Source organism: Anas platyrhynchos, chromosome 8 (genome assembly GCF_047663525.1).
Source record: "Anas platyrhynchos isolate ZD024472 breed Pekin duck chromosome 8, IASCAAS_PekinDuck_T2T, whole genome shotgun sequence".
In the NCBI taxonomy this organism is placed as follows: domain Eukaryota; kingdom Metazoa; phylum Chordata; class Aves; order Anseriformes; family Anatidae; genus Anas; species Anas platyrhynchos.
The window spans coordinates 17,948,587-17,974,131 of record NC_092594.1 but is presented as its reverse complement, the minus strand read 5'-3'; the positions used below and the strand labels follow the sequence as shown (position 1 = coordinate 17,974,131).

The following is a 25,545-nucleotide window of genomic DNA, read 5'->3' as shown; positions in this document are numbered from 1 at the left end:
TTTCACACAATCATAACACAAAAGTAATTAAATAATGGATTTTAAATGACAGTAAGTGAGGGGGGGAGAGGAGAATGGAGAATTATAGCTTGTTTCCATACCCTTTTTCTAAGAGCATATTGAAAACTAAATACATAGAAGCAAGGACTAAAGATAGATGCTTTATATTCTAATTCTCCTATCCATGTCTTTAAAAAAATAGTTTTATGGTGTAGGCACTTCTGAAACCAAACAAAATTATACTGTACTGGGGTAAGAGAAGGACAATTGATTTTCATCTTACCTGCGCATTGGCTTTCCGTCCATGCACTGTGAAGAGAAACCTTCACTCTACACTTCAAGACCTGATCCAAGACAAGAAATAAAAAAGGTGAAGCAAGAGTCTTCTTTCCTCTTCGGTCTGACTCTGGGCCAGCAGAACTGACCACACGCACATCCTCACATGCCTTCAAGCTCTTACCCAGCTATACATTCACAGCCCAGATTAACGACGGCTAGATTGCAGAGAATAAAGCAGAAGAAAACATAATCATCATTAAAGGTAATTTCACCGCAGCTGCATGATTCTTTAGGCAAACGGCACACACAGATCAAAGCCAGCAAACCCTCTGCCTCCCCGAATCCTTCAAACTCCTCCACCAAAGGACAGTGTCTTGGGGAACCGGGTGGGCTCCCTCTCACACCTCGAGCAGAAGCAGCTCTCTCCCTGAGATTCAGCAGAGATCTAAGGCAGCCTGGCACCCTCCAAAAAATCACAGAATTCAATGCGAGATAAAACCAGGGCCTGGAAACTGAAGATAACTGCGTGCCCAGAGGTAAGCGCGATGCTAATACCGGGACTACACCTGCAAGGATTACCGATGCTGCCTGGTGCTGGCCACGTCCCCTCTACCTGCCTGTTTTCTGAGGGGGGTAACAGCTGCAAAGTGCACAGCCCGTCCACCCTGAGCCACTAATTTCTGATTTTAGCGTAGATTATCCCTGCTTCAGAAGGGCACCCACCACCTCAATTCCAGTTTTAAGGACGGAGCGAGGAGTAAATTTACTTCAAACATTATTTAAAGCAGCAAGCATGTCTTCTTGGAAGGATGCTGTTTGTCCCTGCTGACACGCACCGCCTTCCCCCCTCCCAAAAACGGGGCGAAGCGGGCAAACTTTAGGCAAAACCACACGACTGCGGCTCCCCCGCTGCCTCCCCCCCGCACCCCGCGGGCACCCTGCGGACGCCCCCAAACCGCTGAGACCCGCCCCGAGCCCTCCCCACGCACCCCAAACGGGGCTGCCCCGCCGGCTCCGTGCCCCCCAAACCCCGGCTCCCTCCTCAACTCACGCCGGGCGCGGTCCCGGGCCGCCGCCGTGGGTGCCGAGCGGCAGGAAGCGCAGGGCCCGCACCGCCCCCAGCCCCGCCGCCACCGCCGCCCGCCCGCCCCTTCCGGCCCGGCCCCGGTCCCGGCCGCCCAGCGCCGCCCCTACACCGGGAAAGCCCGAGGGGGGCGAGGGGCAGGGGGCCCTGGGTGGTTGGAGTGGGGCCTGGTGGTCAGCACAAGCAGCAGGCTGCTTCCTCAGCACAAAGCACTCAGGCTGACTCTTGCCCTTGTGTGACTTTCTCCCACTGGGCTGCTCTGGCTGTGGGTTTGGGGAGAACACGCCTGCAGGGGAATGGGAAGAGCTGTGAGGTGCCCCCGAGTCCCAGCAGGATGGACCGCATCCTAACAGGGTGCCAGTGTCCCGCTGAGGTTTCCTAGGGGTGCCCATGGCCCTGGGGGGTGGTGGTGGCTGGTGGGTGCCCAGGATCCTGTGAGTCATGGCCCTGGGGGACTAATTCCAGAAAATGAGAAAAATCTCAAATATTTTCGTTAGATAGGATCTTATGTGAAGCTATTTTATTCGCGATCGCAATGGCAGGCATCCCGTCACATTTTAGTAAACAAATCCTAACCTTTTATTCCCTATTACCCGACCCCTGCTCACCTCCCCTGTTTCCTCATAGGCTGAGTACTACAGGTTCACAAGCTACTCGACACTCCTCTATACCATATATGTACAAATTTTTTTTTTTTTTCAACCCTTTAATTTCTTTCTTATGTTTTGAGAGCTTGTGGTCTTTGTTTTACTGTTCTCACACTGCTCATCTTGTTTTCTCAAGCTTCTACCTTGTTTTGGAACAGTGAGGCCTTCTACTGTCCACTTATCTACTTAGCATTTCTCCTTGTTATGCCTACACAGCTACCTTGGAATACAGAAAATTAGCTCTCTACTGCAAAAACACAACTTTGTTTCTCACAGCTCCACTCCTACTTCACAACACTTTACATTTGAAGGCTCTGCATAGGGACCTGGAAAGGCTGGATCAATGGCAGAGGCCAGTGGGATGAGGTTGAACATGGCTAAGTGTTGACTCCTGCGCTTTGGCCACAACAACCCCATGCAGTGCTACAGGCTTGGCAGAGTGACTCGAAATCTGTGCAGACCAAAAGCATCTGGGTGTGTTTGTCGATGCTCGCCTGAACATAAGCCAGCAGTGTGCCCAGGTGGCCAGGAAGGCCACCAGTGTCCTGGCTTGTGTCAGGAATAGTGCAGCCAGCAGGGCCAGGGAGGTGACTGTCCCCCTGTACTCAGCTCTGGTGAGGCCGCACCTCGAGTGCTGTGTTCAGCTTTGGGCCCCTCACTACGAGAAGCACATCGAGGCCCTGGAGCGTGTCCAGAGAAGGGCTGTGAAGCTGGTGAAGGGCCTGAAGCACAAGTCCTGTGAGGGGCGGCTGAGGGAACTGGGGGTGTTTGGGCTGGGGAAGAGGAGGCTCAGGGGAGACCTCATGGCTCTCTGCAACTGCCTAAAAGGAAGGGGTGGGGAGCTGGGGGTCGGCCTCTTCTCACAGGTAACTGTGATAGGACTAGAGGGAATGGCCTCAAGTTGTGCCAGGGAAGGTTCAGGTTGGAAATCAGAAAAATTTCTCCTCAGAAGAGCAGTCAGGCACTGGGACGGGTTGCCCAGGGAGGTGGTGGAGTCACCATCCCTGGGGGTGTTTGAGGAGAGGTTGGACGTGGTGCTGGGGGACATGGTTTGGTGGGTCACATTGGTGGCAGGGGGTGGTTGGAGCAGATGTTCTTTCCCACCCTCAGTGATTCCATGATTCCATGATTCCATGATTCCATTCACACCTAACTGGTTCTGTGACCGTATCCAACCAACAGCCAACTTGGGGCTTTCCTCTCAATGGGGGCTTCCACTCTGCCCCCAAGAGGGTTTTGAGGAGAACCGTGCCACGGCTGCCCAGCTTGGACATGGCTCTGGCCACAGCTCCTTCTCACCGAGACACCCAGGGCACGGCCCAAACCACGGGGGGCTCAGGCCCACCGCCCTGCTGGGCACACAGACCCCTGTGCGGGCTGCAGCGGCAGCAGCAGGCTTCGAGGCTGGATGCTCCAGAGGAAGCCGAGCCCAGGGCAGTTCTCCACCCCGCGAGCCCTCAGCCCTGCCCTTCGTTGTGCCTCTTCTCCTGTCGCTTCCAGGGAACAGGCCGGTGGGCCTCAGCTTCTGTGGGGACAGACTGCCGGGGAAAGGGCGCTCTGCATGATTACGCCTTGCGCTGCCGGGTGGAGGCCAATGCTGCCGTCGTGGTGAGGAGCCTCAAGCGCCTCCACCAGCTCTGCCTGCAAGAGCTCGGGCTCCCACTGCCAAGGGAGAAGGCACAAAACAAGGACAAGAAAATAAGAGCCCCCTGGAGTACCCCCAGCAACAAGGAGGGTAGCCCTTGGTCTTAGGACCTCCAAGGCCCGTGCGAGGGCAGGCATCGCACCGGGAAAAGACGCAGGGGGAAGGAAGTGCCTGGCTAATAATTCTGGCACAGCCTTTTCACCCATCTGACAGTCAGTTCTCTTCAGACTGACAGCGAGCCGGTGAGGCAGGACACCCCTCAGCCCTCCAAAGGCTCCTGTGCTGAAGGCACCTCCCCTGACAGCTGGATGCCAACATCGCCCTGATCACCGCCCTGCACGGGCGCCACCGACATTGCCAGCTGTCCCCTGGTGGGCTGCCCGTGCCCAGCCAGCACAACACCAGCGGGGAATCGACATTCATCTCATGAGGGCCTCCGAGGAGAGTCCCCTTTTGCACCCTCCCAGAGGCACCGCTGGGGCTGCTGGCATCCCAAAGGACGTGGCTCTGCTTCGTTGCTCCACAGAGGACAGCAGGAGCACGCGTGTGCAGTGAGCTGGCTGGGGGACTCCTGGAAATCCCTGCTGGTGGCAGACCACTTCTCCCAGCTGAATAAAGATCATCCTTACAGCAACTTGTGTCCTTTGGTACCAAGGGGCTTGGGGCACAGGCACACGGGAGGCAGTGGGGCAAGTGAGGGCTGCTGCATGCAGGTGTTAGAGAACACACCTGCAGAGGAATGAGGGAGCTGGGCTGGGAGAGAAGAGCTGTGAGGTGCCCCCCAGGCCCCAGCAGGACAGACCACATCCTGGCAGGGTGCCCGTGTCCCACTGAGGTTTCCTGGGGGTGCCCATGGCCCTGGGAGGTGGCAGTGGCTGGTGAGTGCCCAGGACCCTGTGGGTTACATCACTCTTTATCAATCTCTTTCGTAGAGACCTCCAGCTGTCACAGGAGACACTAGTCCATACTAATGCCCCCACACCTCTGTGGCAGCTGCTCAGAGGAACCACAGGCTGTCCTTAGCAGCAATCAGCCCTAGCCCCAAATATCGACCTGCCTATGGGCAACTTCCTACGCAGACGCCCGTTGCTGCAGTCCCTCTCATAGCTCCATGTCTCTGCTGTACTGGTGTGCACACAACTGGACGCAGCACTGCAGTTTGGCCTCGGCAGTGCTGGGAAAGGTCACCTCCCTTATCTACTGACAATATTTGCCTGAGATCTGTCTTGGCCACTAAAGCCCTGAGGATTCTCTCCAGAGCTGTAGGGCTCTGGTCCATCCTACCCGTGGCTGACATGCTGTAGCTGGAATAATTCGGCTAGTGACAGCCCTTTATTATGGCAAAGCTGTCATGCCTCGGGGGGTGTCTGCAGACAGTGAGGGGGATGAAGGGCTGATGCCAGCCCCCATCACACACCAAGAGGGAATGTCTGCCCCAGCAGACTTGGGGAGGAATTTCTTTTCTTGTTCTCTTGGTTAAAATCAAAGCTCATCTTGGCTTGCGTTGGGCTGGAGAGCAATGGAGCACTGGGTTTCTGAAGCCTTAAGCTTTTAACCATGCAGAGCAAGAACAATGCTCTGGAAGGAGTGAAAACCATCAGAGAGAGCAAGGCTAAGAGGGTCCTTGCTCCAGGCTTCGTGGGATGCCTCTGAGACTTGCTTTTTTATGGGGCAACTCAAACCCAGCAGCATGGGCCAATTGATCTGTCCTGGCTGCCATCCCATCACATCCCCTTCCTTCCCTGGCTCCCACCAAGCCCCTGCCCCAGCCCATCTGCCCCGCTTTGCTCTCCAGGTTCTGCAGAATAACCTCACCAGGCTCTCCTGGGCTACTGCAGCACTACCAGGTTAGGGGAGACTAATTCTCATCCCGAGTGAGTGAGTGCAGCCCCAGGAATGACATGGTGGGGACACCACATCCTCCCCCAGCACACGATGAAGGGACACAGGCCAGGCAAGAGCGTGGAGACAGGTGTTCAGGAGACTGCTCTACACTGCTGCCCCCACCTTGGGAAGCTTTGCAGCTGCTTTTCAGCACCTATTGCTCCTTTTTTTTGGTAGAGGCTGCTTCTCTCTTAATCGTATCTTACAGACGCGTGGGGTTGAGCCTGCAGCTTGGCTCGGAGTCCCACCACAAACACAGCCGAGCTCCAGAGGGGCTGTGTCACCCATGTCCTTTATCCACACAAGCCAGGCAGCAAAGCTGCTAAAGACACCGGCTGCCATGCCCACGACCAGATTCCCAGCCTCACCTGCCAGGTTTTTGCTGGAGAGTGTGACAACAGCCCCCACAGCAGCAGGGGAAGGGGTGTCAGAAACCCACAAGCACAGAGACAGGCGGGGGAGGGATTGCACGTTGTTCTCCCATCTCCCCGTGGCATCGTGCACTGCCTGCCAGCCCAAACCAGGCTGAATGGACCTGAACAGCAATGGCAGGAGGGGGCAACCACAGCCTAGTCGCAAAGTCTGTGTGGCACTGAGGCTGCTCTGCTCATTCCTTCCCTGGGAAGGGGACCACAGCGATACTACAGCAGCTGCTGGATGCTCTTCCTCTTCTCTACGAGGTGAGGATCCCGACCCCAGCATCTCTTCCCATCCCAACCCTCTTCCCAGCCCCCTCCCGGCAACACCAAGCCTGGCAAATACCTGACGGCAAGTAACTTTACGTTATTCTGCATTTACACAAAAATAGAGCAATTCTATATTTATAGAGATTTATAGCCGGTTCCATGCTGGAGGAGTTACTGAGCAAGGCCAGGAGCTGTGGGCGGTCCGGGCTCCCGAGCAGCCGGCTGCTTCTCATTCGGCATTTCCAACATACAAAATTAAAGGCATTCGTCTCCGTCTGGTTTCTTAAATAGATAAGGGGGGAATGAACAGACAGTATGTACAGGGGGGCAGCGACAGGGCCCCAGTGCCCTCCGCCCCCAGCCTCCCGCCTGCCGCCTGGGGTCAGTGAGGCCGGCTGCTGGACTCTGAGGGCTGCCGCTGGCGGGGAGGAGTGTAGCCGTTCAGGTAGCCGTTGCTCTGGCGTTTGCTGAGTCCTCCGTTAAGAATGTCCTGGATGTGCTGCACGATCAGGTTGATGGCCACTGCGAGCAGAAGGGAGGGAGAGACACCGGGGGAGAGGTTGTGTTAGGACTGCGGAAAACTAGAGGCAAGCTGGAGACAATGACCCTGCTCCCGTCGCCTCCCATCCCACGTCGCCTCCCATCCCACGGTGGGGAGCTGTAACCCTGCCTTGGGGAGCTGTAACCCTGCGGGGAGGAGCTGCCTCACTGCCCCTTCCTTCCCTCTCTCCTGGCCAGCGTGGTCAGGCAGGCTCCAAACAGGGGGAGACCTGACTGTCCCTGCACGCCTGGCCTTGGAGAAGCACCTTTCCCTGAGCGTGGGATGAGCTGAGAGATGTTTGCCCGCAGGCACCACACACAGATGGGCTCCCAGGCTCAATAAGAGGAGCACAAACTCCCAGGCACCGATGCACCAGGCAGGAGCACGGAGCAGGGGTTCAGCTCAGTGCGTGCGAGGTGCCAGGCCATGGGCTGAATCACCTCCGTGGCAGCCCCTGCTACCTCCTACGTAACACCAGGACATAACAGCAAGATCTGGGTCTGCTCACCTTCATTATCTGCTCCTCTGGGAATGATCACGTCAGCATACTTCTTGGTCTGGGAAGAAAGAGAGCACTTTGTTATGGGGAAAGTGGAAAGCCACCCGGCTGGGGCATTACACCGCTTCCCGCAGCAGGTCCCGTCCCTCCCCTCCCCAAGCCCAAACCCTCTGGGAGGTGCGTTGGTGCTGATAATTCATTTTGAAACCTCTTCTTTGCCTTCTGCTCTGCATTTTGAGGGCCACACTTCACACCTTGACTTCAATTTCCTGAGCTCAAACAAACTCTGGAAAGAAGCACCCCAACAAAGCCTCGTGATCACTCCAGCAGCTGATGCTCTAGGGAACAGCCTCACCCCAAATTCAAGCAGACTTGGTACAAGAGCAAGAGTTGGCATGCCTGGGCTGCGTGGACACGCAGGGCTGATCCGCTTGGGATGTGGGAGAAGTTTTCTACCAGCAACACTTGCAGAAAAAGGCTGACTCAGGATGCCAGGCCCGGCCTATTTTTGCTGGAAGGTGCCAGTCTCAGTTTCCTCTCCAACTTGTGCCAGCTTTTACAGCTGATCAGCTTCCTGACAGCCACGCTCCACAATCAGCGAGCAAGCCAGCCTGCGGGGCCAAGGCTGTGATCTGACACCTCCAGGCACTTCCAGCCCTATCAAACATCTCCAGGACACGCTCGGAGCTCAGTAACAGCAGCAGTGGGTGCTGAGCTTGCTCCACAACCACGTGGATCTGCAGCCAAGCCCACCACTGGGTTGGACGTGGGAGCAGACCAGTCCAGAGCTGGTGGGTGGGCACAAGGCAGTTGTTTTCTACCCGCCTTGTTTCACATTTCACCCTTGCAAAGCTTGCTGGGGACCTGCCAGGCACCCAGCTGCTCCTGCCTCCCTGAAAAAGCCTTTTTTTTTTTTTTGGACTGACACCAACGCTGGACCTTGGAAGCGTGCAATGGCTACACCTGCAAACACGCCCCATCACCTGCAAGGTCTCTGGGACTGCAGTGCTCTCCTGCATTCAAAGTCCCTGTCTGCTAGGCAGCCTGGCTTCCTACCTCGATTATCAGCTCCCAAAGTCACTTCCTTGCCCCAGGCAGCCCTGCAACCCTGGCCCCCAGCAAGATCGATCTGCTCTATGCCTTCACTTCTCACCAGGTGGGAAATGCGACCTGCAAGGTCACATCCTGCAGCGCAGAGCAAAGGAAGAAGCCCCCCTGCTCCCCCAAGCACCCGGCCAGCAGCACAGGGTGAAAAGGGCAGGCAGGACAGCCCGGAGCAGGAGGCAGGCACGGCGCTCACTGCCTGGGGACGGGGACCTATTCCCCAGCCAGATGCAGGCGAGGATCACCCGTCCTCAGCTGGCATCTGCTGAGCTGCCGGGCGCTGGCTTGGCTGACCCTGTGCAGGGAGGGGTTTCTCTTGCCGTGTCTGCCTTCCCATGGGGATGGTGATCTCACCGGGAAGGCAGTGGCTGTACAAACAGTCCCCATCTCGCCCTGCCCTGGCCAGCACTGACACTGACACCCCCTTTATTATTTTTTTTTTTTGCCAGCGCCTGCAGGGAGAGGGCTCTGGCAGATGAAACGCTCCTGTCTGACAAGCTGGCCAGGGAAAGAGGCCTTTCTGTGTGTGCTGCTCCCCGTACTTACTGGCAAACAGAACTCCTCGAAGGCAGGCTTCACAAAGGTGATATACTGCGACAAGATCTGCTCGAGGTCCCTGCCTCGCTCGCTGATGTCTCGTAGAACTGCGGGGGGAAGGCGTAAAGCACAGTCAGGAGCCTGGACATGGATTTCTCCACCTCCCTTCCCTTCAGCAAGGTTTTGGCTGGCCACCCTGCTATTTTCCCCACGGTCTGTGTTCCTGGAAGCTGCTGCCCACATGTCCGAGCACACCCAGCCCACTTCCAAGCCTCCCCAGGAGCCAAGGGCTGGCTGACCTGGCCAAGGGCTTGTCTTGGCCTCCCTCCCTCATCAGCTCTGCAAGCACATGTCCCGCTCTAAGTGCCACCCCAGTCCTGGCTGTCCCCAGCCTCAGCCCTTGTGCCCCTCTTCTCCCTCTGGGGTCAGGGCATTCTCCCAGTCGTCCCAGGGGAGAGGTGCACAAAGAGAAAAGCTCTGGGATTTGCTGTGTGCTCACACAAAGGCATGTTTCAGCTCAGGTCTGCAGATCCGAGGGGAGCAAAACCCACGCACACAGCTCTGCCAGGCCTCCTCGTGCTGTCCCCGGCTGAGTGGGACGGGGAGGCAAAGCAGGCTCTCAAAAACAGGGGCTGGTGCTGTGCTGGGAGGAGATCTGCCCGGGAGGAAGCCAGGAGGCAGGAGAGCAAGCTGCCTACTGCTCGCTGTGCCGTTCAGGCCTCGCACCCTGTTTGCACAAGGCGCTTGGGCTGCTGCCAGCTCCAGTCCGAAATCCCTTCAGCGCAGGCACGTGCCCCAGTCCAGCAGGAATCCGATTCCCTGGAAGGGTTTGGCCAGCTCAGGCTGCTCCAGCCAGCAACTTGCCCTCTCTGGAGAGCGGGAGCAAGCCCCAGCACAAACAATACCAAAAAAAAAAAAAAAAAAAAAAAGCAAGGAAAAATAAAAAAAAAGAGGCAAGACAGAGAGACTTTTGTTTCCCAGGTCCCACACCCTGTTTGTTGGTTGCTCTGGGGCAGGGAAGCAGCACGGCAAGGGTGTACGCACTGCACACCCCACTGGGGCAGTGCAGGAGGTCCACAAGCTGCAAGGCTGAGCGCCCAGGCTGCAGGGTGCTCCTGGCAGGGCTGAGCTCTCCTGCCTGCCCCCAGGGCACACCACCACAGGGCAACGACCCTCCAAACACAAATCAAGCACCTGCTGAGTTGTACTTGGCCCCAGAGCCACACATCGCAGCGAGAGGAGCATGCAGCCCTATCCAGAGGGATCACCCTCTACTCGCAGGGCAGGCCAGCGTCCCAAGGACACGGCGGCACGTGCCCAAAGCCAGCAGGCACCACTCAAATCAGACCTGGAAAACTCACATGACACCAGTCTCGGTCTCTCTTTTTTTTTTTTTTTTTTTTTTTTTTTTTATGAAGTTGGCACAGGACAGGGCAGCGAGGGAGCTTGGCCAGAAGCAGCTCTGCATGGAGCAGGCTGCTGGAGGCACCTGGCGGATCCAGGCCCTTGCACTCCGGTGGCAGCGTTTTTCTGGGAGAGATGCTGAGAGGGGGGCAGTGCGAGTCACACGCACCCAGCCCCAGCGCTGCTGATTAACGGAGCTGCCAGCTACATTTCCAGGAACTTCATCTCCTGCTGCCACCCAGCCCAAAAGCCCATTGCTGCAACTCCTCGGGACTTGTGGGAGAGCAAGATGGCCCAGGGCCATGTCACAACGCAGGATTCCGACTCGCTCTTGCTACAAGCCGCCTCCAGCTACATTCCAGGGCCATGATTACACCTTCGGCATCTCACACGCTGGCTTTCCTTTCCCAGCAATGCCAGGGAGACGTGCAGGGAGATGACAGCAGGCCAGCAGACTCGTCACACGGACAGGCAGCTCCCTACCAGGAGGCAGACAAGCTGCCTGACAATGAGACACCAGCACCTCAACCAGCCGGCAGCCCTTTTGCGAGGCTTTAGTGATGCTGGGTGGGAGAAATCCCTGAGGACGGCACAAAGTGGCTGCAGCAGGTGCTGCAGAGTGCCATCAGGGTGCACACGTGGTCACAGGGCGCTGCAAACACACAAATGCCTTCGGACAGCTGCTACAGGGCCCTGCCAAAAACACGGGCTGCCCCCTGGCTGGGCTGTGTGCCCAAGGGCCTGCACTGCGTGGTCTGTTTATGGGATAAGGCTCACACTGCAGGATCTTGCAAACGTGCGTCTGTGACCCGCTAACACGTCTCCCTGCGATGAGTGTGCTGTCACCTCCCCGCATGAGTCACGCAGGAACAGTGGGCAGGGTCAGGGAGGATGCGTAAAGAGCAGCTTTTCAGCAGCACTGATGACATCCCAGCACGGAGGAGGCTGTGCATCTGGCAGCAGGAGGGCTGCAGGGCTTTGAGCAGGCAAGACCAGTTCTGGCTCGGCGTGGGACAGTCCCGTGCACACGGGCTGAAGCACTGGGACACGCTTCTCTTGTCACAGCCTGTGTGAGATCCCTCCTTTAAGTCACCTGCACCCCAGACACGCTGGGGAGGCTGTCAGTGCCCGTCTTGCACCACCCAGTGACGTGCAGCCAAGCCAGCTGGACATGGGGAGTCCTACAGAGGGATATTCTGGTTCCTAGGGCTCCTCGCCCCCACAGTTTTCACCCCAGTGCCAAGGAGCACGGAGACTCCATGCTGCTGTGCTTGCGCTGACCAAGTGCATGAGCATACTCCCCGTATGCATCACACCCTCACACACACACACCCTCATTTCTCTCACATTTCTGGGAGCCAATTTTAGGCCACATTTCTCTCCCTGCTGCACGACGCACATTCGGGCCTCACCTCTGCGGGACAGCCGGGTGTCTGCATCCGTGTCCACGAAGAGCTTCATGCGGAAGAGATCCCGCACCTCCTGGCTGTAGAAGGCCAGGATGCCTTCGAAGAGCACCACGTCGGCGGGGTAGACGGTCACCGTCTCCTCTTTCCTAGCAGAGGGGAGGAGGAGAGTCAAAATGTGCTGGCAGGGGGGAGAACAAGCCAAGAGGGATGGGGGAAAACAGCGGTGCTCCTGCTTTTGCAGGACAAGGAGCGGGGTCACGCCATGCCTGACCAACGCAGGCATGCAAAAACAAGCTGAACGCATGCAAGGGAGAAGCGACGGTAGCAACAGCTGCAAGAACTCTTTTCCTGGCAGTGCAGGAATGTTTGAGCCTGGAATACTTTTTACAGCCACAAACACAGAGTTTATGGGGAGAGGAAGCGCAGGTGGGGGGCCGTAGCCCTCCTCCGCTGCTGCCTGTGTGTTGCTGGATGGCATCACATGGCCGTGCAGCTGTCCAGACCCCCGGGCTGTGCCTGTGCCAGCCTCGGATCCTCTAACCAAGGGGCCTGGAGCCATCAGCATGGGAGCTGTGGGGTGGCACAAGCGGAGGGGCGGGTGGTTGGGGCGGCAGGGCCGTGCACCACGCCGCGGCGGAGGTGCAGCAAGGCAGGAGCGGCTGTTGGACCTGGAGTGGGAGACAAAGTCATAGACGGGGATCTGGACCGTCTTCCCTTCCGTGATCTCTTTGAGTGTTTTCACGATCAGCTCGTTGTCAAAGGCATCTGAGGAGAGAGCAAACGTTACCCGAGGTGGCTTCGCACGCCGTGCCGTGCTTAGCCTAGGCAGAGCCACCGGCACCCCGCTCACGGCTCTGGCTTTGTCTCTGCAGGAAAGCCCCGCTTATCCCACGGGTGCTGCAAAGCCCAGGGCTCTGCTGCTTTGTACCATCCTAGGATCTGGTCTGCAGGAATCAATACCAGCCTTGTATGGCTGCGCTGAGGGCCTGGGTTTGGGAAGGCATCTCCTCTGGGGCTCCAGCCCTCACAGAGACTGCAGCAGTGTTTCAGCCTTGAGCCACCAGACAGACAGGGCTCTGTTTGCTCGGTGCTCGCTGCCTGCAGCCATTGTCCTCGTGGGGGACGAGGGGACAGTGGCTCTGGAATTTCCCCACCAAGCCTGGGGACAGTTCAAAGAGCCCCTGTTGTAGCAGCAGGGCACGGCCATCCCAGCAGACGGGTCTGCAGGGCAGCTGCACAAGACGGTTCCCTCCTCGAAGGAGGGACATGGAGCTGGTGGCTCCAGGGAGCTGTGCCAGGCTGGATTTCCCCGGTCCTGACCCAGAAGGGTTTTCAAACCGGGGCATGTTTTTGCCGAGAGGAGAAGAGGAGCATCGTAAGGAGTTTAACAGCTCACAACCTGCCCTTTCTCATCCCAAGCACTCCACCCCACAGGCAGCTGATTTCCCGGGAAGACAGAGGTTGTGCTGCAGGGGACACAGGCGGCCCCACCTCTGACACAAGGCTCCTAGCTCCACAAAGCCTTCACTAAGCCACCCACAGATCCCCAGCCTGCCCCAGGCAGAGCCCTGGTGTCCCTGAAAGGCTTTTTGCCTGCGGGATGGGGGTTCCCACTCCAGATCCGCGCGGCAGAGCCCCGGTGCCGTTCTCCATTCACCTGGGTGGTCAAAATTGAACTGGCCTTTGAGCGCTTTGGATTTCTGCTCCGAGGTGAGGACCCGGTAGAAGCTGTCTTGGCTCACGATCACCACCTGCTTCTGGCGGTAGTCCACCTCGTTCTGGCCCAGCAGCTGGACGATCTTGGAGCAGACCGAGGACTGGGAAAAGAGCAGCAAAGGGGACAAGTCAGGGGCAGCAGTGTCTGAGCCATGTGGGGAGAATGTCCCCCAGTAATGGCACGCGTGGGACACCGCTCGCTGGACCTTCAGCCAAGAGTTTGTGGTCTCAAAGGCACAGCAGGAGAAGTGCTTCAAGGGCATCACCACGGGACCCTCTGGTGTGAAAGCAGGACCAAGCAGCATCCCCCCAGCCCAGAAACCCCATGGCTGCATGGCTAGGGAGGAAGAAAAAATCTGCAGAGAGGCAGGGCCAGACTGTCTTCATACCCTAAATACAGCCCAAGATGAGAAGATACCAGGAGGAGAGCCCGGGGACTTTATCAGAGCTCTGCCACAGCTGCCAGGGCTGGGAGGAGCAGCTGTGAGCATATCCTGGTGCCTCTTGGCACAGCAAAGCGAAGGGCACTGCGGAGCCAGCAGCCACACAGCCACGTGGCTCTGGCTGCTGGCACAAGATCCCCACGAGTGCCCCTGGCACAGGGACTGACACCTTGCAGCAGGCATGAATCAGGGCACGGCGTTGGGGACAAACCCCAAAGCGTGCTTCTGTCCCTTCTCCTTAGTCACGGGAGGCCTTGGCTGCTGCCTGCCCCGGCCAGCGAGAGCCCAGGACAGGCTGGGGGGGCACTGCTCTGCCACCAGCATCCCCCCAACTTGGGACAGGGGGAAAAGGGGTGCTCCTGGCACCAAGCTGAGCAGCTTCACCTCCCGCATGAATCACGCTCGCTGCAAACACCCCACTGAGCTGCTGCTGGCCTCAGTCACCAAAAATACCCTCTGCCAAGCTCTCTGCTTTGCAGTGAGAGGCTCGCTTGCCTCGGCCTGTCTGTGGCTCTATCCATGCCCCCATCTCACTGCTGGCTCGGCCGTCTGCCCCATACCCAGCTGGCAGCTCCGGGAGGCAGCGCTGGCGAGGGGAAGGAGGAGCGGAAGGCAGGGCTGGCAGAGGTCACAGCCCCGGCAGGCGGAGGGCAAGGCAGTTTGCCTGCGAAGCTGGAAGATCTGACGGCATTGCTGTCCCCAGAGAGCGTCTGTTCCCCTCGGGCCAGGCTGACCTGACTTGGCTGTGACCGCGCCGCGCTGTGAGTCAGCCCCAGCCGCGCTGCAGAGCCGCCGAGCACAGCCAGCCAACCGGCCCGGGCTGCCCGACAGCGGTCCCACAGCCCCAGGCAGACGTTCGGGTTGCTGCTCAGGCTCGGGGTCTCCCTGAATATCCCACCCACCTTCTCGGGAGGGCGAGCCCTGCTTCCCCGAGCCACGTCGGCAGCCCTGCCCTGCGCCCAGAACAAAGCACCGCGGCGAGCCGCTGCCAGGCGGCTCCTCGGCACGCACAAGCTGTGTGCGTGACAGAGCAGGAGCCCCCGCTCTGTTTGCTCTGTTTTCCCACTCCCCACGTCCTTCTCCAGCCCCACTGCTTGCCCAGCTGTATCCCACAGGGCGTGCACGCTGCCTCTCCTCCGCTTTTCCTCTCTGCGCTCTCGCCCGGACGCCGCTGCCGTTCCTTGCTGCCCGTGCTGACGGCGCAGCAGGGCTCGGCCTTGGCCACAGCTGTCAGGGACACCACATTTCCCAGGCCCTTTGCAAGTTTTAACCAACCACCTTCCAGTGCAGCCTCCAGGACAGATCCCCAGCCTGCAGATCAGTGGGATCCGTATGGATCTGCACCAGAAACTGCTTTCCCCAGCCTGGGGAAGGGAGCAGAGCTCCTTCAGAGCAGTGAAAGCAACACAATTTGCACTCTCCCCTTGGACTTCAGCACACAGACGGACAATAAAATTGTTTCACAGCATCAGGCAGTTCCTCCCAGTCCTTACTCTGCCTTGTGCACGCTCATGCCTAGTCTACTGATCCTGGAAAGCAGGGAGAAGTCCCCATCAGTTCTGAGAATCACCCTCATGTTCCACGACACCCAACTTAGGACACCTGATGGTGAGAAAAACCCCAAGAGAAAGTCACCCTCAGCATCTGGAGAGGGGAACACAAAGCCTGGCTCACATATACACCCTCCTGCTGGAGCATATCCCGGCTGTATTCACCTTCTAAAGCTCTGGGGTGGCAAGTGCCCCTTGCTTTGGACCCCTTCCCTTTTCTCTGGTGGGTTTCAAAGAGCTGTGAGCAGCAGCAGACGAGGAAGATCAGAAGGACACCCTGCAGGAATGTCACTGCTGGGCTCAGGAAAGGGGCACACGTGTCACCCTGGTTCCCTGTAGGCCCCGTGGGGGACACAGCGTGCTCCTCCAGCCTAGCAGGCCCCAGGAGGCCTCCCCCAGCCTCTTTGGGGCTGGTAAGAACAGTGTCTGCCCCAGGTCTCGGTGCAGAGGGGTTTTCCCCTCCTTGTGATGACTTTTGGCAGAAACAAAAGCGGTTTGTGACAGGCATTCCCTGATGCCATCCCAAACGCTCCTATAGCGGGGCAGGCAGCTTTTCCCCTCAGTCGACAAACACCATACGCTAAGGAGGAAGAAAAACCAGAAACGCAGAGGTTACAAATTCCCCTACAAGCAGGAACAGAAACTCCCAGCCTCAGGAAACATCTTCCAAGTAAGTGACGCAAGTGCCCTGCTCAAACCCCTTCTCGCAGACCAGCTCCGTGTACGTACACGTGGCCAAAGTTAATCAGCAGCGTGAAAACCCACTCCTAAGTGCAAATGGGGGTGGCTGGGCTCTGCGGAGGGCCTGCAGGAGCCCAGGAGGACATCTTAGTCATGCCTTAGCCAAGAATGACCGAGGTGGGATGAGGCCGGCCTGGCTGCACTGGTGGGACCCAGGGGATGCATGGTGCTGACACCCATCGCCCACCTAAAGGGACAACCTGGGCCCCAATTCCTTCCGCTCCTATTCCTAACTCCCACCATCAACCACTTCTGGGGGTGAAGAAAATAATTTCTTCCCTGAGAAGCCCAGGAGTGCAGAGGCAGGCCTAGGAATGACTTGAGGGAGGTGCAGTGATGCTCTTGGTGAATCCCAACACTGAAACTTCAGGATTTGGGCCTCATCCCAAGTTCTAGCCCTGCTACACGCTTTGAAGGTGAGAGGCACAGCACGAAAGGCCTCCTTGCCTCTGCTCGGCCTCCTCCCTGGCCAGCCACCATCCACACACGGCTTTACTCGTCATGGCCCAAGCAAAGGCTGGGGCTGATTCACACCCAGCAAGCACGATGTGCTCCAGAACGTGGTTAAAACCAAAATATAGACAGGACACAGCAGCCTCTGAGGATGCTGAGCAGGCCCTTGCCATGCCAGCCACACCACACCGAGGCAGGACTTCCCAGGCACCTTCCATCACTCTCTGAGCTCGAGCTGGTCCCTGGGAAAGCTGTACACGCTGAGAGGGAGGTCTCTGCACAGCCCAACTCGAGAAGAGAGCTCGGAGATGTCATTCCTGAGCAGAAGCAGCTGCAGCTCCCCTTGCAGGATTCCTCCTCTGCACCAAGCACACAAGCAGCTAGTGTTTTAGGAAGAAGCGCAGCTTTATTCTCCTGGGGAAGACACAGGGGGTGCCGGGAAACAACACCAGAGTATTTTCCTGGAAGGACAGAGGTGGTGCACCAGGGAAGGAACCCGGCAGAAGGGTGTTTGGAGCCCTACGCCTCACGTTTAGTTGAAATATATTAATTACATTACATATTTAATTCATATCCACTCATGGCCTATAGCCAGCCGCTCAAATACACTTCAGTTGACTAATTTTCCAATATTATTATGCAGATTAGCCCGCAGTCCCTCTTGGTATGACTTCAGATGGGTACTGGGGAGAACGCAGCCAGACAGCACTGCAGGAACCAGGCAGAGGCACCAGGTGGGACCCTGTGATCTGCAGGATCCTGGCCGGGTGTCCTCATCATGCTTGTGGTTTAAAGTCTCCATTTTGGGAATTTGGCAGGATGTGACCTTAGGGGAAATCAAGGGACTGCCGGGATGATGCCCCCTGTAGCACAGGCCATGGCTTCCTTTCCAGACATCACCTGGGACTACTACTCAACTGAGTCCGAGATCACGACCCTGGTAACACTGCCCTTCTCCACAGCTCATCTCCTGCAGTGCACTAACTGTTGATTTTTATATTAATTATAGGGTATTAGGAAGCGCTCGGTGGACTGGGGTGGCACACAGAACAGATGCCAAATTGGGAAGGTCCTGGAGCATCTATTACACATCTGTGACCCACGCAGTCCTTCCCAGTCCCAACGGAGCACATCCGTAGGGCAGCACTAGGACTGGAAACTTGCTGTTCTCATACCAAAATGCCAGGCCTCCACCCAGAGCTTTCCCGGGCAGGTTCCCCACTCCTGCCTTTCCCTCTGCCACAGGCTGAGCAGTCCCAAAAAGGGACAGCCAGGTTCCTATTCATTCACATGGCATCAGCAGTCCCAAGTTCTAGCACTAACAGGTGCACGCAGACACAGAGGATCTGAACACAGACGATGTGTGGGCAGAAAGACACCCCCCCTAACACAATCTCTCTGAATCCACCTGTTTTTGCTGCAAGATATTCTTCTAGAGCCTGGGGGACAACACCAGAGAGGCTCCCCAGCGAGCTTGCACATACTCAGCCGGCCCCAGGAAGGGCTGACCCATCAAAACGCCCCGTGTTTCGGGCTGATCAGTGGCTGGCACGGAGCAGTGTTCTACCAGAAGGTTTGACGAGTCTCTAGCACACTCTGACACCAGCGTTTATGAAGTCAGACCTTGTGATCCGGGGCTCCTGCCAGCCACAAAACGTCACCAGGAAATGGTGTTGAGCTGCCACAAGGCTGCCGCAGTCCCTGCGAGTCCTGCTCCAGAGGCTCCTGTGGCTAGCACAAGCCTCTGGATCGCTCCTGGCTCTCCCCTGGGCTTCTCTGTCCAACATCCAGGTGGTGACACAGTGGCCACGACCCACAGGTTGCTGTGGGGGACCTCAACCCTTGCTAGTGCAGGGGTCTGAGCTCTCTGTCATACAAGAGGCCCCATGTGGAGAAGAAACTGCTCCACAGGGAGATGAGGGGGACAAAGACACTGCTTGTCCCACCTGCCCAGAGCCTTCTTCAGCCCCCTGGCTGGCTCCACCATGGCCACATCAACCCCAAACAGCAGTTTTGGTGTTCAAAGCATAAGTGCTTTGAGGATTAGCAGCAAAGAAGACACCTGGCTGAACACACACTGCAGTTTTGATGCTCTGCACTCTGGAAACTCTTAGGCCTGCTTGTTTGAACAGACATTTACTACTTGATGCGCTAATTAAAGACCCCAAAAGCGCAGCCACCAGGCCCCGGTGGCACCCATACTCGGCCCTCACATCATCAAGCAGCCAACGAGAGCACTCAGCCCATTGTAAATCTCTCTTTTCTTACAACCTCCTGCTGGAAGGTAGCGATCAGCACTTCGTCTCGCATCACGTGGGGCCAAGCAATCAATGCTTCAGCCTGGGTTTGAAGAGCTCTCCCCACCCCTGCAGCCACCCCAGCACCAGATGCTGCTGGCAGCAAGCCGGCAGAGCCGCGGGGTCCCAGCAGCTCAGCTGACGTGGGGACACCTGAAGGCCTCCAGGAGACATCCTGACATTTTCCAGCTCATCCCAGTAATCACCTTGCTGAGCTCCCCTCCAGCCTGGCTGCCTGCCTCGTGTGCGGCGGTGCTTTGTAGTCAGGAGTCTCTCGTGGGAGGGAGGGAAGAAGCTGTTAGCACAAAGACCACGGGTAGAAGAAGGGAACTAGAGCTTCAGCAGAGCACTTTGAAGGCTTTTAGCATGAACAAAATGCTACCACCAGCCCCTGGAATCCCTCTGAGGGAATGAGGCGGTTGCAGTCCTCTCTGGTTTTGGCACAGGAGGGGGTCTCAATGCCAAGTCATCTCTTCCACATCAGACAGCAGCACGCTTTGCCTGTGCTGGACATGGCTTGGATTTAGGGGGACAAAGGGAGAAGCTCTGTCTCCCATCAAGCTTTTGTGAGAAGCCACCACAGCTCTGGCACTGCCCTCCGAGAGGCTGCAGCACGACAGCCTGCCCAGCACCTCTGCCGCTCCCCGATCATCCTCCCCGCACAGTCCAGGTTTCTTTCAAGGCCCAAATGCAGGAGGATGCACATTTTCCTACCTCCTACTGGAGTCCTAAAAGTTCCTCAAGCCTCTCTTGCTCACTAGGGAACAGCAGTCAGCATTTGGATTCGACTTCCCAAAAATCTGCCTTTAAGAAATGCCAGCCAAGCGCTGCCCCGGGCCCGCGGGGGAAGGCTCCACGCGACACAGAAAGCTGTGGCAAGCTCCAGACAGGCTCCCTGCCTTCTACAGCCCCGCAGAGGGACGTGGGGGGACCGCGGAGCATTTTTTCCCCATCTCAGACTCAACAAAAGCAGCAGTGGGAGGAGCTGGGGGGGGGCCCTCAGCCGGCAAACACCCTCCCGTTATCTTGGGGCTGGTGCGCTGCCAAAGGGGTGTGCTGGCACAACAACCCCCAATTGGTGCCAAGGCAGGTCGCAGGGATTTTGTCGCCTTCCCGGTGGGAAAGGTGCCTGCTTCGCTTTCCCTCCAGGAGCCTTGTGCTCCTGGGGGCCAGGCGGGAGCCGCTCTCCTCGCCTCTCCCTCCGCAGCGGCCGCATCCCAGCACCAACTGAGGTGACCATGAGCGTGTGCAAGCCCCCGCTCCTTTCTCCCTATTGCTTCTCCTTGAGCCAGCTTGCTTTGTTAAGAAAAATATTTTTCCAGGTTTATTTTTGGCAGCATATTTCTCGCGGCCTTTTCCCACAAACTTCGTGCTGGTCTGCTGGACTCCCTTCAGCCGGGCAGCACCGCACTGAGGTTTTTAGCAGCCAGCAAGCACTTGGAGGGGGGGGAATCAAAGCTGAGAGACAGGAAAAGCCAGCTAGCACATCTCTCTAGTTAGAAAGAACCATTTCCCTATTTTTTTTTTTTATAAGGCAGCCTGCTGCTGCTGAAGCATTTCCACTTTGAAGTTGGGAACAACCGCGGCGTATTGTACTGTAATCACTGCTTTTACCTTGTGGGCCAGAGACACGGTGTTCAGAGACATAACAGTTTGGCAGCGCCAGACACAATGTTATTGGGGCAGCTACAGAGAGGCAGCCCCACGCATCACAGAGCAGACAAACCCAGCGCATTTGAGTCACCAGAGCCCTGCCGCAGGAACAACCCAGCCCCGGTCCCCAGTGGAAGGGATTGCATCCTCCCTCGCCATCCCTTCCCTGCTATATCTGGATTTTTCCTCCTCGCAGCAGGAGCTGCGGGCCAAGAATCAATAGGATCCTCGGCGACACGTCCTGAAAACGCTGCGATTAGGGGCTGGGGTGCAGCAGCTGGCTTGTGCCAGCCTTCGAGACAGAGAGAGGCCCCCTCCGAACACCACCGAACCCAGACACCGGGCTCTGCCTCCATGTGGCGGCCCACACTCAGTCCCTTTACCAAGAAGTATCTCAGGGGTGCTTCTACACCCAGGGGTGCTCTCCCCTTTAAAAAAATAAAAAGAAAAAGAAAAGGGCAGGTAGAATTTCTGCGCTGGGTGGATGGGTCAGCTGTGGGTTTGCTCTTAAATAGGGGAAAAATAATAAAAAAATAAAGTATATTTTTTCTAGTATTGGGACAGAAAGCGAGCTGCCAGGGGCTGAGCACAGGGCTTAGCAGGGATTCCCCGCAGCCCTGCGGCTGGGGTGCAGCAGCCCCCCGGGCACACCCGCAGCTCGCCCCCCAGAGCCGGGGGGAGCGGGGCCGTGAGTCAGCAGCTCCCCACCAACTCCTGCACGAGCCCCCCTCCGCTTTTAAAAAAAAAAAAAAGAATAAGAATCACATAAAACCCAAAGAAAAAAATAAAAGAACCGGGGATGGGGGAGGGTAAAACACCACGGGCAGCCGCACCGCTGCCGGCCGGGGGGCTGCAGGAGGGCCAGGAGGATGGGGGGAGCAGTAGGATAAGGGGGCAGCAGGATAAGGGGGGGGGGGCAGCAGGATGGGGGTGCCCGCTCGGAGCCCCCCTCCCCGCCGCGGTGTCCCCAGCACGGGCCCGGCCCCGCAGCGCACGTGGCGGCGGCCGCCCGGCCCCGGCCCCGCTCCCGGAGCCGCTCCCGGGGCTCTCCCGGAGCCTCCTGGGCGCACCTTGCCGCTGGCCGTGCCGCCGCTGACCCCGATGAGGAAGGGCTCTCCGCCGCTGGGCTGCCCCTGCTCCTCCAGCCGCTGCTCGCTGTCCCCCGCCATCCTCCCCTCTCTCTCTCTCAGCGTGCTCCTGCGCCGCGCCTCCCTCCGCCTTCGCTTCTCCTGGCGGGGCTGGATTTATCTGATGAGTCAAGGGCCTTCCTCCCCGCCTGCTGCTGCCTCACATCCCCGGCGCTGCGGCTCCCTGCCAGGTGCCTGCCGCAGCTGCACATGCTCCGGCTCCCGGCCGCGCCGCCACCGCGCCTCCCTCCCCCCCGGGCAGCCCCGGGGACAAAGGCGAGGCGGCCCCCGGGTCCCTGCCCCTCGGCCCCGGGGGTTGTCCCCAGGGGAATGTCCCCTAGTGCCTGCCCCTCAATGCCTGCCGCGTCCCTTAGTGCCTGCCATGTCCCTTAGTGTCTGCCCTTGTCCCTTACTGCCTCTCCCCAGGGTCTCCCCCCGCTGTGTCTCAAGCTGATGTACCCCACAAGGTTTGTCCCCCACCCCTACCCCGGCTTCTCGCCCCCCCAGGATGCTCCTTAGCAGCCCAAGGCTGGGAATAAAGGTTGTGCCCGCCACTCTGGTAAATGGGAGCAGGCCCCGAGGAGCCTCAAGCTCCCCAAAAGACAAGAGGAAAAGGCAAAAAGGCCCAGCGAGGTGTAGGGCGGGGGCCACACGGGTGGGTGCGAGGTGCTGCACTGAGGTGGGAGCAATCCGGTGTGAAAAGGCAAGAGGGGAACCTGCTGGCTGGCAAAGCCCTCTGCTGATAAAGATCCGGGTGCAGCGGATCAAAGAGTCGATGCCGTGCCGCTGTGAACAAGGCAAACATCCCGCTGGGACACAGAAAACACAGGTGGAATGCAGTCGCTGTCCCCCGGCTCGGCACAAACACCGCTGGGTACCGCGTTTTGGGAGAGATGAGGCCTGACGGAGACACAGAGCCTCCAGCAGCAGGCAGAGGTCTGGTTTTGCAGAAGGACCACAGGAACTCTGGGTTTAGTCTGGGGATGAGATGGCCGAGGGAACACATGACACGCACTTCAAAAATACATAAAGGGACATCACAGACAGCAGGGAAGACATTTCTGCTACCCGCAGGGACCAGAACAAAACGTTGCCAGCTCAAATTCCACAAGGGCAATTCAGGATAGATATTAAGGGACATCTGCTAAATGTGAGAGTGTTTAAGTCCCACACTAGGTTGTTTAGGGATAATCAGGATTCTTCACCACCAAGGATTTAAAACAAACAAACAAATAAATAAAAAAACACACACTAGGCAGGTTCCTGTATAGAAATTTTGATTCAAATTTTGATCCTGCGTTGGGGCACAAGATGGCCTAAGCAACATGCTGAGATTCCTCCCAGCCCCATCCATAAGATTACAAGTTTTGGTGAGGTTTTAGCTTCTCCCAATTCAATACAGTGGTGTGGAAACATCTGCCAGACGGGGTCCCACATCCCAGCCTTCACCACGCAGAGGACAGATGAGGAGAGGATCTCCTGGGAAGGTGCAGCCTCTCTGTCCACCGCTGCCGAGAGCCCTCGAGCAGTGTCGGCTTGTCGCTTGGGAGCATGGCACCGCGGGCAGGAAGTGCTAAATGTGGCCGAGAGCTTCCTGCAAGGACGAATTCCAGTGGGTTCCCACGGCTCCGTGCAAATTTCCAAGCGCCGATCGCGGGTACAATTCCTGTGCATCACCAGGAGCTGTTTGGAGTTCATCCTTCTCACCCTGTGTCTGAATGGCAAAGCCCCTTCGGTGCGCGGTGACCTCCAGGTTATCTGGTTCTCCTCCCTCACTGCTGCCCTTTCTGGAGGCAGATCAAAACCTCTGCTGAGCTGCAGCCACTTCAGACCGTGCTGTCCCTGACCCCAGAGCCAAGTGGCTCTGCGGGATGCCCATCACAGCATTTCATCACCCGTTCCCCTTCAAAAAAAAGATTCTTGGCACGTGGCAGGAGCAGACACGCTTCTAGAGGGGCAGATAAGTAAACGCTTCTTGATGGCGGTACAAGTGAGGGATATTCAAGATTTATTTGTACAGAGCACAAAGAGAACTTGCAGAGAGCAGATTAACAGCTCTTTCAAAACCAGGCCACAGCAGTAAACTGGAAGTGAATCAAATCCAAGTCCCAGTTAGTTTTAGATGGCAGCTTTCATTTGTACCTGAGAATCTTACGCTCTGTTCCTCCGAAGTGCCTCTCACTAACACCCTGTGCAAAGCAACCTAACCTTTTGTTCAGTTTCAGTCTGGAGACTTCAGTATATCAAATCTGTTTGGAAATGTCTTCCTCCAGTCTGGACTTGAAGGTTACCTCCAGAAATATCACCTCTGCTGCACCTAGAATATTTGCAGATGGGACCGGCCCTTAGCTCGTGCATCCGGAGCCATGTATTATGCAAACGTTTTCCTTTTGCTCACATCCCAGGCTCGTTCAAATCAAACTGCATGCAACTCCTCGTCTGTCCTTCACATGTTGATCAAAGCACAGAAAACTGTTTTAAAAAGGAAATGCCATTGAGAGTAATATGCCTTCTGTTGTCTGGAAAAACCTGCTGATAAGGATCCTGGTGTGATTCAAAACGACAGGATGAAATTACAAAGAGCCCGTGTCACCTCTGCATCCAGTTCAAAGCACGGGCCCTGGAGAGGGGTTCGTCACTGACTGCCTGCTCCTGACCTGCTTCTGCTGCACGGTTGTTCCATGACAGACCACAGTCAGTATTGGCAACTGATACTGTGTGAATCATTTTGCCATAGCAGTTATAAAACTATTTCTAAATATTGTGGTAGTGAAAAATTGCACAGACAGGAAAGCCAAGGAGCTCCAAAGAAAGGGAAAGGACACAGAGGCACATCAGCAAGGCCCAAACAATTACCAAGGGTCCTGCCACATCAGCAGCTGTAGTATTTTCCTGTCGTTCGCCCTAAACTGAAGCATCCATATTCATTTCATCCCTCTCTCTCTGACGGCTCTCGCTCACTTCCCTCCGAGGTTTTCCAGGCAGCGCAGCAGGCACCGAGCTGCAAGTTTTAGTGACACCAGAGCCACCATGTAGCCACCTGCACGCGCTGTGCTTGTGTTTCCTTGTACACGAAATGTCACCAGGCTGCAGAATGTCACCAGGCATTTGTTTGCCCTCTAACCCCGCTCCCTCACTTATCACACGTGCTGCCACCCCTCAACCGCAATTAAGCCACCATCCTTCTGCGCACAGTGTTTAGTTTGTGGGTGACGGCGGGGCTTTTCGCCTTATTCCTCGCCTGTCCCTGCGGGTGCCATTTCGCAGGACACGGGTTACTGAGGGCCAGCTCCTGAGTTCGCTGAGGAGGTGCCTCATTGCCCTGCTTCCCTTCCTGCTTCCCACATCTCCTCGCCCCATTGCTGGGGGTCCAGTTCTGTCACCCCAGGTGCTGGAGCCTAATTTAATGTTGTAATTATTGAAATTGTATTTTTAATTGAAGTTTTAATTATTGTGACATAAACTCCCCCTGCCCTCCTTGGCGCCCTCAGCCCGTCCCACCCGCACACAGCACCCACAGAAATTGCGTTAGGGGGGTTTGTGGGAGGTGTCCCCCTGCTCCTAGCCCTTTGTCTCCCCAGGAGCACAGTGACCCATCGCAATAACGAGCCGACAATCGCGTTTCAACAGCTTTTATTTTATTAATTTTACTGCTGACGCGGCAGCAGGACGCGGGCCCCAGCCCCATGCCCAAGCCCAGGCCCCGCCGCCATGACAGGCCCCAGGCCGCCCCCAGGCCGCGCTCCCCCTCCCCGCAGCGGGGGGGGCGGGGTCCATCACGCTGACAGCCCTCTCAGCCAATCACAGCGCCGCTTTCCCTCCCTTTCCCCGCCCCTCGCCCTTCCC

General features: G+C 57.3%; 2 protein-coding genes and 1 long non-coding RNA gene across 5 annotated transcripts in view; 1 reads left to right on the top strand and 2 right to left on the bottom strand.

Annotated features, from left to right (window-relative positions):
- KLHL20 (kelch like family member 20) overlaps nt 1-1,435 on the bottom strand; it is a 30,918-nt gene extending 29,483 nt beyond the window's left edge. Inside the window, exons 1-2 of one of the 2 annotated variants that reach the window (XM_027463317.3) lie at nt 1,331-1,435; nt 284-344 (exon numbers count right to left, since the gene is read on the bottom strand). In XM_027463317.3, coding sequence (XP_027319118.1) covers nt 284-306 — 23 coding nt within the window. In that variant the 5' untranslated portion in view covers nt 307-344; nt 1,331-1,435. Of the gene's footprint in view, nt 1-283; nt 345-1,268; nt 1,288-1,330 lie in introns of those variants that run through there. The other variant, XM_027463318.3, reaches the window with a different exon arrangement.
- On the top strand, nt 461-4,289 carry LOC140003020 (uncharacterized). 2 transcript variants are annotated; one of them, XR_011810923.1, is made up of 2 exons: nt 461-815; nt 3,511-4,289. It is a non-coding gene; the product is annotated as an uncharacterized lncRNA (long non-coding RNA). The 2 variants fall into 2 exon arrangements; XR_011810922.1 differs by having other exon boundaries at nt 3,193-4,289.
- Nucleotides 4,290-6,332: 2,043 nt separating this feature from the next.
- UCK2 (uridine-cytidine kinase 2) lies at nt 6,333-21,941 on the bottom strand. The gene is made up of 7 exons (XM_027463324.3): nt 21,643-21,941; nt 13,377-13,536; nt 12,388-12,484; nt 11,723-11,865; nt 8,916-9,013; nt 7,275-7,323; nt 6,333-6,747 (listed from the first exon to the last, which is right to left on the bottom strand). The coding sequence occupies exons 1-7, from the start codon at nt 21,739-21,741 to the stop codon at nt 6,608-6,610; spliced, it is 786 nt and encodes a 261-aa protein (XP_027319125.1). The 5' UTR covers nt 21,742-21,941; the 3' UTR covers nt 6,333-6,607.
- Nucleotides 21,942-25,545: the final 3,604 nt, after the last annotated feature.

What these genes read in the sequence shown, in the direction of transcription:
- UCK2 (XM_027463324.3), bottom strand. Translation starts at nt 21,741, where the DNA reads ATGGCGGGGGACAGCGAGCAGCGGCTGGAGGAGCAGGGGCAGCCCAGC. An exon ending in GCGGCACGGCCAGCGGCAAG is followed by an intron (nt 13,537 to 21,642) that starts GTGCGCCCAGGA and finishes CTCTTTTCCCAG; the next exon opens with TCCTCGGTCTGCTCCAAGAT. An exon ending in GTTCAATTTTGACCACCCAG is followed by an intron (nt 12,485 to 13,376) that starts GTGAATGGAGAA and finishes CTCTCTCCTCAG; the next exon opens with ATGCCTTTGACAACGAGCTG.